Source organism: Athene noctua, chromosome 20 (genome assembly GCF_965140245.1).
Source record: "Athene noctua chromosome 20, bAthNoc1.hap1.1, whole genome shotgun sequence".
Taxonomy (NCBI): domain Eukaryota; kingdom Metazoa; phylum Chordata; class Aves; order Strigiformes; family Strigidae; genus Athene; species Athene noctua.
The window spans coordinates 12,779,539-12,794,430 of record NC_134056.1 but is presented as its reverse complement, the minus strand read 5'-3'; the positions used below and the strand labels follow the sequence as shown (position 1 = coordinate 12,794,430).

At 42.4% G+C, this 14,892-nt stretch overlaps 1 protein-coding gene across 3 annotated transcripts in view; it reads right to left on the bottom strand.

Annotated features, from left to right (window-relative positions):
* Positions 1-14,892, bottom strand: part of RABL6 (RAB, member RAS oncogene family like 6) — a 60,256-nt gene that overhangs the window by 43,305 nt on the left and 2,059 nt on the right. Inside the window, exons 2-4 of one of the 3 annotated variants that reach the window (XM_074923423.1) lie at positions 8,869-9,003; positions 2,077-2,124; positions 145-174 (exon numbers count right to left, since the gene is read on the bottom strand). In XM_074923423.1, the coding sequence (XP_074779524.1) occupies positions 145-174; positions 2,077-2,124; positions 8,869-9,003 (213 nt within the window). The remainder of the gene's footprint in view (positions 1-144; positions 175-2,076; positions 2,125-8,868; positions 9,004-14,892) is intronic. The other 2 variants (XM_074923424.1, XM_074923425.1) reach the window with 2 other exon arrangements.

The window sequence follows — 14,892 nt, the reverse complement described above, 5'->3', positions numbered from 1 at the left end:
ATTATGCACAACTCTAAATACGAACATTAGCCAGGATCTGGTAGGCAAGGAAAAAAAGGAGGATCAGGTCTTGTCAGCACTGTGCTGCAGCAGCACTGGATACTTCACTACTAAAAGTCTACAGTCTAGATTAGTGTCTCTCACCAAAAGCATCATGCAGGAGGATTTTTTGTCCTAAGCATACAGAAGGAAAAACAAAAATGTCATGAGATGTCACGAAGATGAAAGTTAAATACGAGCAAGCTCTTAACAGTTACTTTGCACATTTTCCTAAAGTTGCACTTATCAACAATCCACAATGCTATGGCAATAGGAAAAGATTTGATTTGTTTACATCATGATGGTCTGAATTTTTACACTGCATTAAGTACATTTAATTACATAAAAATACATATCTGTGGTCCATAAGTAGGGATATCAACAGAATGAGTTTTATTTCAGAAGAATATAGAGAAGAGAGTCCCTTGATATTTCTAACACATGCTCCACTGTCAGAAATGAAAGCAGTATCAGAAGAGCTGTTATCAACATCTGCACATATCAAATCTGATCTGTTTCGCCAAAAAAATAACAAGTCTCTAGTTGAGAAGATGACTTTGCTCAGAGAAGCTATTCACAGAAATAAATGCAGGAACCACATGATCCCCGAATTAAGTGTCTATCTATTCATACCAAAGTTGCAAGGCAGCGAGAAAACAGATGTTTTGCTCAGATTCCAGCCCTGCACATGTTATCCCAGGATCTGAAAGCCAAACGGTAATCAGACTGACTTCAGCAGTAACTCTGATCTAAGTAAGATTTTGTCTACACTGTGAAAACTGGGGCTTAAAAGAATGAAAACATAAAGTGCCCAGGATTTTAATTTAAAGTTACTGGCTCAAGTTTAACGTAAAGGCTCCATTATGCATCTGAATTAAAGCTGCTATCTTTCATTGCCTTTTCTTTTTTACTATTTAAATACAATTTAGCTAACATGAAAAATTATATTTCTCATTTTCCCATTCCTTATTCTACTTCCTATTTTTTGGTTTTAATGCATGTGTAAGTTGCACAGGTGATACAGCAGAGGTACCGCACCTCAGATGCATTTCTCCTGCGGAATGCATGCCCGCACAGATCCTAGCTAAGGCTGCAGGAAAGGTAGTGGCAGTCAAACCATAGAAGTTTTTAAGTTTCAATGACTGTGATCAACAGATTTGACTCACAGAAACACATGACCAAGGAGCACAACCCACAACGCAAGAGATACTCACTTGTAGAGCAGCTTTCCTGACCATACTTCCACTTTAAACCAGGAGCCTGGCTGGTACAAAACACCTCTTAAAAGACAAATAATATGTGCATTTGGGGCTACAGAATGGGCTGTTCAGATTTACATTTGAAGCCCAATTCCTTCTAGCAACAGATTCCACTGCACCCAGATTTGTGCTTATCCAGACTGTATCATCATATGTTTTGGGGAGTTATTTTTATTTTTTATAAAACAGAACTTTAACAAAAATCGAAAATTAATGAAAAATTTACTTATACATCACAATACCTTCCTTAGCTAAGCATTTAGAAAAGATTTTGGATTAAATATATTGCATTTTCTGTCCTAAGTGAATTTAAATAATTGGCTTCTCTCTTATCCTTCCCTCCTACATACAACATTTTATCAATTTAACAATAGCATTCCTTTACAAAAACAGTTTGGCAAGAACTTTTATAAACAGAACAAAGAACTCAGTAGCTGTCTAAACATATATAAAAATATAGAGGAAAGAAGATGAAGTTTATGATACGGTTCAGAGTATCTGAATACACTAAGCAGCAGACTATTTCACCATGGAGCACATGGAACAACTACTTCTGAATATCGGATTTGGTCGGAAGTTTGGGTTCTAAATAATGGGCTCTGGCATAGGAGACTCCACTCTCCATATTTTTTCAGGAAGGAACATCCCTGCACTTGAAAAAAATAAGCACAGACGTTTTTCTAAAGTAGAAGTAGGTAGGTATTTCTGAATTCCATGCAAGTTTTCTATTAAAATTGAGAAAGAACGATGAATCTCCAGTAGAAGTTATAAATCTTACCTTTGTCAACTACATCCCAGACTTCAACTTTAACAATATCGTCAGTGGCTAAAAGCACAATAAGAACACAAAGTGTTAGAAGAGGGTTTCAGTAAAATGACCAACACTCAACGCTCACCAGAGCCTAACCCAAAGCCAACATTGTCAAAGTAGCAGATGAATATCAAAAGAAAAGTAATTTTTGAGTTAAAAGAAAACTCAGACATAACAAGAAGGTGGCCCACTGTTCAAGGTCCAAGTTGTACACCGAAACTGTGCTATCTAAATAACTTAAAGGCTCTGTCACATAAGTGATAGCTACATTTCCTTGATGTTTTATGTCATATTTGAAGTATTTTAGAAATATTTGGGGGGGATTATTTTCATAACATCCAGATGTTTCCATATTCCTTCAACAAAGATATAAACTTAATGTGGAGAGTAAAGTCTGGTCTATAAGCAAGGTGTACAACTGAAAAAAGAAATATACACATTTAAGGAAGATCCATCTTATTAATAGCATCTTCATGTAAATGTGACAAACAATGCAGACAGTCCTGCAGCTACAGAAATCTATTCTCTGCAAACTTTGTCACATTTTGTGAAAAATAAGATATTACCAGCAATTTTGCCTTATAATGAGCTGCAGCATCAGTAAATTATAAGCAGCAACATGTCTTTGAGTTGCTAAAATCTGAAGCAAGGCAAGCAAAATTCTAACTACAGAGACACCACTGCTGGTTCTGACAGCTAGCAGTTTAACTTTGAGATGGCACGAGGGATGGGCAGCTTTGGTTAGATGTTTCTACTGAATCCAACTAAGCAGTCCAATCCTCATGAAGTTGTTCCAAGAACAGCTGCTTTTTGGAAATGCTACAGGCTACAAAGCAAAACCTTTTACTTGGAGCAGCTCTGAATGTTAAGCAACAGAATAGGAGGATAATGTCTGAGTAGAAAATAATCTCATAGGATGGCATGAGAATTTAGCTAAACTTCATTGACAAAGCCAGGAAACATTTCCTCTAAAGAATTCACTGTTGGCTTAATTTAAATGTTTCAAATATTGTAAAAACAGATTATGAATAAAGGAAAACTTTGATCCTCTGCTTCTGGAAAAAGATCCTTTTTTACTTTATGCATGAAGCAAAACCAGCCTGTTTTTCCTCATAGCAACTCCTGCTTATCCTCCCCTTTGCCAGCGGGGCAGGGGGGGCACAGGACAAACTGGAGACTTGCCCAGCCTCAGCCCAACCAGTGCACCACAAGCTCATATGGGACTGAAAACACAACAGGCATACAGCAGCCTGCAGTACTAAAACCTCTGCTCAAACGATTAAACTCCCCATATTAATTCTGTCCCTGAATATTTCTACAGATCATCAAGCCAGGTACAGCTAAAGTCCAACCACTCCCCATTACTCACTCGCCTGGAACTCAGTTGTACGGGCAGTTACTCACACACGGGCACTGGCACAGCAGGGTGCTCTCCCTGTGACGTGGGCTGCTCAAACCCGTGGTCCGTTCAGGGTGAGCCGTGGCCCTGTGGGTGCTGGGACACTGATCAGCTAGTGGAGGTCTGCATCCGAAGTCCTACCCTGCAGCTGGGCCTGGCAGTGTCACTGCTGTCCCTGAAGGACAAGGGGATGGACACACCAGCAAAGACAATCCTGGTGCCTTTCAACAGGCAAGACTTTCTGCAAAAGGACAGATTTTTTCCTTTCTCAGATGGCAAACTTTGCAGAGGCACAGGAGAGTCCAGAGGGCTGCTGGAACCCCATTTCAGGAAAGTTAGCCCTTGGGGTGACATGCAGTGCTCTCCTAGGAGGTGACCCAGCACCAAGCACCAGGACTTTGCTCCTGAGCTCCAGAGATCTCCACCTCCTCACCCTAACACCAAATGCACCCTCAGTTAAGATCTGCTCTCCTGCTGAGTAATTTCCACAGTATTGACATCGGTCTGAGCAGCAGCACTCCCAGACAGATGAGTTGAACCATTTACAGAATCACAGAATTGTCTAGTTTGAAAAAGATCTTGAAGATCATCCAGTTCAACCATTAACCCAACATTAACAGTTCCCAGCTCCACCAGATCCCTCAGCATTATGTCAACCCTACTCTTAAACCCCTCCAGGGATGGGGATTCCACCACCTCTCTGGGCAGCCCATTCCAACACCCAACAACCCCTTCTGAAAATAAATACTTCCTAAAAGCCAGTCTGACCCTGCCCTGGGCAGCTTGAGGCCATTCCCTCGGGGCCTGGCGCTGGCTCCTTGGCTCCAGAGACTCATCCCCCCTCTCCGCACCCTCCTGTCAGGGAGCTGTAGAGGGCCAGGAGGTCTCCCCTCAGCCTCCTCTTCTCCAGACTGAACCCCCCCAGTTCCCCCAGCCGCTCCCCAGCAGACCTGTGCTCCAGACCCTGCCCCAGCTCCGTTGCCCTTCTCTGGACACACTCGAGTCATTCAATGGCCTTTTTGGGGTGAGGGGCCCAAAACTGAACCCAGGAATCGAGGGGCGGCCTCACCAGTGCCGAGTATGGCGGTGAGATCCCTTCCCTGTCCCTGCTGGCCACGCTATGGCTGACACAAGCCAGGATGCCATTGGCCTTCTTGGCCACCCGGGCACACTGCTGGCTCCTGTCCAGCCGGCTGGCAGTCAACACCTCCAGGTCCCATTTGACCCAGAAAGACCTGTTCTACACCCTTTTATCTGAGTGAAAACACAGAATTTCAAAGAAACAGACCACACAACATCCAAGAAAACCATTCTTCCACATGAGTTGTTCTCCTGTTAGTACCAGTGCTCTTGCTAGCTCGCAGCCAGTAAGTTCTTTCTGTTCATCACCAGCTTCATTCCTGATTACCGTGAACACACAAGAGGATAATTACTTTAGTGCTACTGTGTTGGCTTTGGTATGACTCATACACAGCAGCATTTCACCTTAACGTCTTTGGAAGGCATGTTGCAGCAAAAAGAGTGCCAATTCATCCTTTTAACTTATAACTTGGATTAGAATAAACCATGGATCAAACCACTCAGAAAAATCTCTACTCATATTTGTCTAAGTACTCTAAGATATTGCTTTCCCAGAAAATGGTGGAGAGGTGTGAGCAGGCTCCAACTGCAAGGAAGCTCACTTAAGAATCATTGTCTTATGGGTGGGTTCATCACCAGGAATTCACAGGTCCTCAGACATATTTACTCTCATGCAATTACATGATTCACTTAGGACCACAAATCCTACAGAGCAGAGCAGCTCTACCATTCCTCACACCCATCTATAAAGCATTCAAAGTGTCTGAATAAAAATATTTGCCAAACCTTATTTCAGACTGCCTGAGACTGCCAAATGGAGAACAAAATTGATGACTAGCATAAACTAAAATAGCGTTCATTAGGGTCAGGAATAATAGGTAACTCCTTACTTGGACACAAAAATTACAAATAACCATTACAGAGACAATTGGCACAGAAAAGTAATTTTGTTCAATCTGAGTAGGAAGAAATAACTCAAATTACTCTTTCTTTATTAATTCCTCCAGTATAAAATTTCTGAAGATACAATAAGGTGGTATGTTCCACATCTAAAATTCAAATCTTCTAAGACCAGTCAATGTAAGAATCCTTCAATATTTGACAGCCATTTAGTTAACATCCATAAATATTTGCTGCCAACTACCTCATAATGTTTATTCAAGGTAGCTTGAGAACATGATCACAGGAAAAACAAACTTCATTTTTCCTCTACAGATTAACTCAGCCAAAAGTGTGGTAATTAGATCTGAGCCAGTTTTTCAGAGTGCCCACATCACCCATATTGGATGGAAAGTTTTCACAGCAGAAAACATACCTTACAATGTTTTTGAAAAAGGGCGTCATTTTTAGAAACAAGTTTTAAGAAGGTCAACAGAGAATTTCCTATACTGCTGGAAATTATTACTAAGGAATCACAGTGCTTTACAATGTGAAACAAACACAAACGAAAGGCACAATTTCACATAGAGCCTTCCAGATATTTAGACTATCTTTGGCAACACTTCACCTTGAGAGAAGTCCATCACCATATATACATGTCAACTATAACCAGCCAGCTCTTCAGAAATATCATCACATAAATGTTAGAACTAAGCACTAGAAACAACAAATACATCTATGGTTACCAACACACAGCAAAAATCAGCCTCGTGTAGCTGTTTTCACCCCAGGATTGCATCCATGCTGAAAAAGCCAGTCTCAGCTTAAGCCTCTGCTCAGTAAAAAAAAAACAGTCCTTAAAATATGCAGAAACACATGAGGTGACTGGATCTTTCTCCAAATGCCTTTATGCATGTATACAAAAAACTGTATCCATGCATTCTGTGTACCTGTTCATGTATACAAAAACAATTAGGTATGAATAAACTTCCTAGAAATCAAATGCCAGACTCCCAGGCTGTATTGACAAACAGCATTTGTATTACTTACACTGTCTAGAGAGGAAACAGAACTTTGCAAGTTTTTACATATGATATTGCAGAAAACCACCATTAACATTCAGTGCACTCTTTAGACTTGGATATCTAAGAAAAAGGTATTTCATTTCTTACTCTGATCCAAATCTGTTTAGGCTGAAGCATACAAGCTGATTTTTGAGATAGTTTCCATCATCCAAACAATTTGTAAGCTGTGTTCACACATCAGTAACCAATGTGCTGGTTTTCTGAGAGAGAGTGTGGGGGAAGGATGCCACAGCTAAAACAACGTGCCAGAGGTTTTGCTGCAGATGGGGAACACCACTGCATGAACACTGCAGATCTGTCAATGCCTTGGTGTCCCTGTTTTGGCTGGGATAGAGCTAATTTTTTCTTCTTAGTAGCTAGAACAGTGCTGTGGTTTTGATTCGGTATGGGATTTCATATGAGAAGAATATCGATAATACACTGATGTTTTTAGTTGTTGCTAAGAAACTGAGGACTTTTCAACTTCCCATGTCCTGCCAGTGTGCAGGTGCACCAGAAGCTGGGAGGGGGCACAGCCAGAGCAATGACCCAAACTGGCAAATAGAATATTCCGTATCATACAGCATCTAGTTCGGTAGATAGATGAGGGCTGACTAGGAAGCTTGCTCTTGCTTCTGGGATGGAGGTTTCGGGATTCTCTCTTCTCTGGGATTGCTGGCCAGGAATGGGCTGGGCATCAGTCAGTGGGTGGTGACCAATCGCATTGTGTATTATTCGTTTGTATTTTCCGTTATTACTATTATTATTATTTTACTTTATTTAAATTATTGTTTTTACCTCAACCTATGAGTCTCCTTACCTTTAGCCCTCCAATTCTCTTCCCCATGCCCCAGGCTGGGGGAGGGTGAGTGAGTAGCTGCGTGGTGTTGGGCTACTGGCTGGGTTTGAACCACGACACCTGGGCCAGCTGACAGGCAGGACATCAGGAAGATGGTACCCAAAATAAAGATACTTTATGAAGAAATGTAGGAGCTAACAGGCACACCTTTGCATCACAGTCACATGGAGAGTCCCTGTCAAAGAATCTGAAAACCTGTGACATCAGGCTTAGCTGAACATCAGATCCTGAATGAGAGAAAACTGCTAATTGCACTGAGCAAGGATGATCTGTTTCTCTCCCTCATCCAAGGCAAACCACAGCCATCCATCCTTATAAACCTTTCCAACCTTTGTCAAGAGAGATCCAACACAAGTGGAAGCTTGCCGTCCTAAGGGCACAAGAGTCTCTGTAACTCTGGTTACCAGCTCCCTGTGAACGTGCAGCAGCAGTATCTGCTCACTCTCCTTTGCTGAAGCCTGGGAAGGCAACAGAAAACCAAGTACACGCTGTCCCAAGGCTGACCTGTGGCTCTGTGATCACTATCATGAGACCTGGGCATCATGGTATCAGCCAGCAATACAAATTGGATTGGGAATTAGATGAAGCACCCAATTTGGTGTTTACCCAAACTGAATGGATTTTTTTTTCCAGCAGTGAGGAGACAGAGTACCTGATTCAACAAAAGGTCAGAGTGGTGCAGACAATGTCTGGTAAAGGCAAACTAACTGCTGACCTTAAATCGGTCTTACAGAGCAAGTTCATACTGAATCAGTAGTTTGCCCCACAAAGCTATGGCATTTTTGAACTGGAACCTGAAAGCTGGACTTAATGGACTGTTGAATCATAGCCTTATGCAATATCAGTGCCTGCAGTCTCTTCTCCAGGCAAGATCCAGGGCTTTCATAGCCACTTTATACTGTCAGAGCAGATGGGGAAAATAAAAAAACCTCACATCTCATCTCTCAGACTCAAACAAGCACTTAAAAAAAGCTACTTCTGTGCTTCAGTAAGTCAGCCTCAAGTTATTAGTACTACAACCATTTTTAAAACATCACCTTCACCAGTTACAGGATGCTCTTTATATTTAATCAGTAAAAAACTAGTTTGCACCATGCTATTCACTTCTACACAACACAGTAACACCAAAAGCAGGGTTAGCCTCAGAGACAGATTTCCACACTAAACCTGTTTTCATTAACAAGTCAAGCATATCACAAATATTTCAAATCTTTTGGATCACCTATTAAACACCCTCCTTGAATTGTGGCTTCCAAAGACCTATCCCTTAGCACTTATAACATATAGTTTCTGAGTAAAGTTATTAAATACATGACTAAGAAACTGTGAATAATAAATTAAAATAACAAGAGTGATGAAAGACCATTTTATCTCCCAAGCAGACACAGAAGAAAGATGCAAACAAGGCTGCAGTGGCATTTCTACCCGGCAAGGCAGTGTCTCATGACTGTCACTCCCTCCACCCTCTTCCATCTTACTTTTGTAATTCCAGTGGATGCTGGTGACTTGGATCTCCTGAGTTGGAATATATTCCTCAATAAATTTCTTTCCCTGCAGACGGTGCCAGAGTGTGGTTTTCCCAGTGTTCCTGTCCCCTCGGATGACAATTTTCACTAGGAAAAAAAGCAAGCAGACAAATAAAGTTGATTAAAACCAGATTGAATAATGCTGTGAAAAGCATGTTAACTTTTGAAAGCATTATTCAGATGTAATTAGTTCTCCCATATTACACAGGCATGATGGAGTTTGTTAAAAAACATGAGCTCAGTCATTAAAATTAGTGTTTATTCAGCTACTCACAGTAGCTCAGCAGAAAGAACCAATATTAAATCTTCAGAACCTGCACAACTTCAGTCAGCTAAGTCTCTGCTCCTTCCTTCCTCCTGCCTTCTCCACCTCTACCTACCCTTACTCTCACTCTGCCATACCCTATTCCTTTGCTAGACTTTATGCCAGCCTTCTCCTTCAACTACCTCCTCTATTATTCCCATTTCTCCTTAAACACTTGTCATTCCTTGAGAAAACAGAATCATAGAATCAGTTGGAAAGGACCTTTAAGATCATTGAGTCCAACCATTAACCTCACACTGCCAAGTCCACGACTAAGCCACGTCCCTAATTGCCACGTCCATATGTCTTTTAAATACCTTCAGGGATAGTGACTCAACCTCTTCCCTGGGCAGCCTGTTCCAATGCTTGAAAACCTTTTTGGTGAAGAAATTTTTCCTAATATCCAATCTAAACCTCCACTGACACAACTTGAGGCCATTTCCTCTTGTCCTATCGCTTGTTACTTGGGAGAAGAGACCAACATACCCACCTCGCTACAGCCTTCTTTCAGACAGTTTTAGAGAGTGATAAGGTCTCCCCTCAACCTCCCCCACTCACTTCCTAGACCCAGTTGCCCACTGAAAGCTCAAGAACCAGCTCTCAGCTGAGCCAGTTAGGCAGGGTCCTGCATTTAGAGGTCCCTACATCCCCCAGGGGTGTGACTCTGAACTCTGGCACGGGTGAAACTGTTCTTCTGGGATGATGTTGGGAGAGCTGAGAGGTTGCTTCTGGTGAACTTCACACAAGCTGTCATCACTCTCAGCTATCCCCAACTTTCTTGCACTGGAGCAGCATCCACTTTTCCAAGGGAAGCAGAACAAGACTGTGTATTGCTCTTCAGCTGCTCCAGCTCACAGCCCTGATGGTCTTGGTGAGGAGGCAATCCTTGGCAGGGACAAGGGGCAAAGGTAGTTTTCATCCACACGGGTCTATCTTAAACCGCCCTTGATAAATTCACCAACTGCCTCTGTTGATGGCCACAGTTTGATCAAATTAAATCAAAATCAGTCTTATCTCACATGCATTAGAAACAAGCTAAACTGAACCAAAACAAGCATGTCCCTTTGGGGACATAAACCCACTGAAATAACAGTGAAATAAACCCAAGAGAAACTGAATGTGCGTGTGTAAAAGGGGCAGTGACTACCACAGCAGCCAGCCCTTAGCTGGTTTTAGGTGTGGGTGTATCGACGGCACTTGGCAAAGGCATTCTCAGAAAGTGCAGTCTCAGGTAAAAGCAAACAGCTCCACTTCCACCAACCAGCCTCACACCCAGCTGCTGAGGCCACTTGGCTGATCTACCACCACAGGCCTGTGCTTGTGCACATGTGCTTGTACCTGCAGCAAGGAAAGTCAGTCAATGCAGACAGTCATTCAAACCCTCTCAGGGAAAGGTAGTGTCCAAAATATCATAAACTGTACACAGTCTGGCAAAGTAACTTCTGTAGCAATTAATATCACGAACTTTCTAGTCAACCCTAATGTTCTTTCTGAAAACAGTATGTCTTGTTTTCTAAATTTTCTGTTACATAAAGGGATTTTTTTTTTTTTTTTTTAAATACCATTCTTCTTTTAAGTGGCAACCACAAGGCTACTGGGAAATGTAAGCTGACTTGAACAGAATTTTTATGCTTGCATTTTGAATAGGAGCTATTAAGTCCTAGAAAACGGGCCACTTAAGAGACATCTAATGGCAGATTCAGGTGATTAGCATTAGGTTATGCATCATCTATTTGGGCAAGGAAATCTGAGGCTGAAGGCTGCTTTCTGTTGCAACTCAGGAGTTACTGCAGGCATTTCAGAGAAAAGTTTAAGAGGTAAACTTTAAGGTATAACATATATGAAGTCTGTAGAGGAGTTCTGTCTGGTGAAAATTTTGTGCTGCAGTTCCACTGTGCTTTTGTGGCTGTACACTTGAGAGCTACTGCTGTTTATTCTTTTACAAAGTTACTTACTAAAATAGCAAAGGTTAATAAAGGCAACGAACACAGTATTTGTAGGCTGACCTCGCTTACAGGTCCCAGAGCATCTCTGCATAGACAGCAAACCATTTCCTGCATTTCCTGTTGCCCTGTGTGTGATTCTGTTTCCTACTTACAGATGGTGAAACAATCAATGGAGGATTCCTTTGATTTTTCTGCATTAATGCAGCAAGGCCATGGCATAGGCAGAATGAGATTCCATTTGCCCCCTTTAAAACCCAAGCTTTTCTAAACACTCTTACTGCCTACCTTAGAGAGCCATTTTAAAATTCAGACTGCCCCATGAAGTGCAGCACGAGATACCGAAACAGTGAGTTTTAGGGGACAAACAGACAGTTTCGTAAATAGATCAGCTGCTCTCAAGGTGCACTTGCAGGACCACTCCCAGAAGATTTGACTGCGAGCTCTCCCCCAGGACTTTCCTAGTGCCAACAGAATTATTTATGCAGCAACACACTGAGTTGGATCAAGGAACTCAACCAGCTAAAAAATTAACCCCCAAATTATTAATTTTCAGTTTTCTTCTCCAGCTCAAGTGCCCAGCTGCATGAGCAGTAGAAGCAGCACACGGAAGGCACAGCTAGAGTGGCAAGGAGATCACCCCCCACCCCTGAGCAGCTCACATTTAGATCAACGTAGGGTGCTTGTGGCACCACATGCTCAGTTTGAACAGGTCCAATGGCCCTTTCCAGCTTCAGCACTCTCCATGTTAGGATCTCTTTCCTCCTACAATAGTGCATGAATTTTCATTGATTTTTTTCCTGAAGAAAGAAAAAGTCTTTAAAAACAGAACAGGAAGAAGGCAGGTGATGTAAATCATTTTTAGCAAAACAAAATCTGTATTTGGGACTTTGGCTGGGGCAGGTCTACTCAGTGACACACATCTGCAAGACAGGAAGAGTTGAGTGAGCTTCAGGGCACAGCCAGGCAGGTACATCACAGGCCTGGGCTGTGTCTGAATGTGGAAAGAGGAACAGTAATTATGTTAGTACTGTTACCTATAAGACAGTAACAGTTGCTGCCTTATTTTGATTCTAAGTTAAATCAGTACTTACTGCAAGCAGCCATAGTTTTGTAGCAAAGACAGAAGATCTATCTGTGGGAAGAAGGGTAGGGATGGGGAATAGATCAAGATGTAAGAAAAAAATCTAAACAAATGACTTTATATTGTCAACTGCATCAGGAAAAATAAAGGGCTTTCCATTCTTCAGATGGGGAAATGGAAGCAGAGCAGTGATGATACAGGCCCAGACAGTGGGTCTCAGACCAACTCAAACTAGAAATCAGGAATTCTCAGCTCTGTCCATATTCCTCCAGGACACTGCAGGAACTAAGGTTCCCAGACACCACAGCAAAGATCCCCAAACTCTTCCACTAATAACTGCCATACAGAGGGTCATAACCTTGACCTCATTAAGGTCTTTGGGACTGTGACTACAAGGCTGCAAGTCACATGCTTTAAGCTGGTTCTGCTGCCAAAAGCAGCACACCCGATCTACAGACACCCCCAAGCACACATGTCCCAGGGGGGAACAAGCCAGACAGCAGCCAAAGCAGATTTGCCACATGTTGCACAAACACCTGCATCAGCTGTAGGAAGAAACAAGAGAAGGTGGGAAGCAGCAGGATGAGGGGAAGCCTTTCTTTCGGGAGTAGTGCTGAATTAAAATACTTAACGAAACTAGTCAGAGTCTGGGAACTACTACTCTAAAACAACACAAAAGTAGTAAGAACTATAATGCTTACCAAAAGGATGCACAATATTAATTAAGTTTTGTCTTTTAAAGCACATTTAGGCAGAAAATTAATTAATAAAGTGATGGACAGGGAGGGAATTCTTGGAGCTACTGGCTTTGGTATTTCAGCACTGGTGACTCCAGGCTCACACAGGTGGGGTCGGTCGAGTGCAGTGCACACTGACACAGCGTTAAGAATGAAGCCCTGAGCAGAAGGCATACCGTGTCCTGGGGAACAGGACAGATGGATCCGAACCTTTAGCACTTCCCTGTCTTTTGCTCCTGTCACTGATCTTCAGTAGGTAACTCCCACAGAATCCTCTAGCCAGTGTAATCCAGACAGAAATGTTCATTTCACTCTCGTTTGCCATTCATTGCCTTACTCAAATGTGAAAGCTGATGTAACCTGCTGCTGGTACTTCCCTCTATAATTTGTTTCGTAATTTGTTTAATTAAGCACCTCTGCCAAAGAAATGAGATCCACCTTGCTCGCTCTCCACTGAGACTACTTGCTCTCGCCTGTGCTACCCTCCCTGGTAGGTGATGCAGCAGACCTGATTCAAGATCAGGCTGTCCCAAGCAGGAAAAAAAAAAGAGCAAGTTTTTACAAAGATTCGTTCCCCATACTTGGAACCATGATCTCCCATAAACAGCCAAGCCATTACATATATGATACAGACCTACGTCATTTTCATCTCTGTACCTTCCATAGCTGTCAGGGAACTCAGATGTTATTTGGGCCACGGTATGTAAAACGCAGAGGCTCCATGCAGATGACAAAGAGAGCAAATAAAGAGTGTGTGTGCTGGGAATGTAGTACGAAAATGCTTTTGTTTTGAAATAGGCATCCCATGCAGAGGAAGTGACTGCTGCTGAGGGCTAATACTGGCCTTTGCTCTCATCATTTCATTAGAAATCTAAATGTATCCACCCCGCAACACTCTTCCTTTTGAAAACTTAGTGGGAGAGAGACCATCAAAACAAATAATGTTAAAATTAGAGGTGCATTACTACCCAGTGCTTGTAATCCTTGGTGCCATTAAAATACCACACAATTTTCAGAATCACCTCAAACAGGGAGGCTGTCTGGTTACAAAATGTGCTTAACAGCCACGAAAGCTGGCACAGCATGGCCTGAATCCTACAGGGAGGCACCAAGAGCCAGGTGACAAGGCCCATGTCCCAGCCATTTGCTGCCTGCTTTATCAGCAAACAACCCAAGGCATTCGTGCCACACTAAATATATGTCTGGGAAGGAAACAGACTTCAGTTCATGATCAGTAATGGTCTATAAGAGCAAGGAAACATTTCTGTAAAACCAGTCATCACAGCACCCTTTGGTTTAGGTCTAGGCAACTCCAGGGGATTGGAGGGGTTTTAAAGATCTGTGTGTGTTAACAGTGGCTATAAAACACATTTTGCACTCCTCTGCTGAATGTCATCTATTTGCTAAGAAAGGAGCCATGGTAATGCATAGGATTTGCAGCTCTGCCCTTCCTGAGCAACAGCCCTTGTAATGACACTGCTTCACAGTCCTCCTTCAACTGAGATCACCTCACCGTGCTGCAGCCTACCCCATCTATCCAGTGCCATGGCTATGTAGGGTACTTGGAAGCCCTTTTGTAAGCCTGCCTGTATCTCCTATAAATATTACATAACAGCTATCCTCAGAAGAGTTACTATGGAGATTGGAAAGCTTCCCTTAAGGCAGTGAAGAAAGATGCAGTTTTATTGGAGATATGAAAGCAGTAACTAGAACCCAAATTCTGCTAAGACAGAGCACAAACAAAAAAGCTTTCCCGAGGCTTTTGGTAATGAGACAAAAAGCAACAAAGCTACAGTTGGTAGCTTAGCTGTTGGCATTTTTGGCCTTGCTGCATTAATGACAAGCAGGTACACATCCACACAGGTTCATCAACAGTGCAGTTAGTCAACACATAACAAAGAGTTGGCC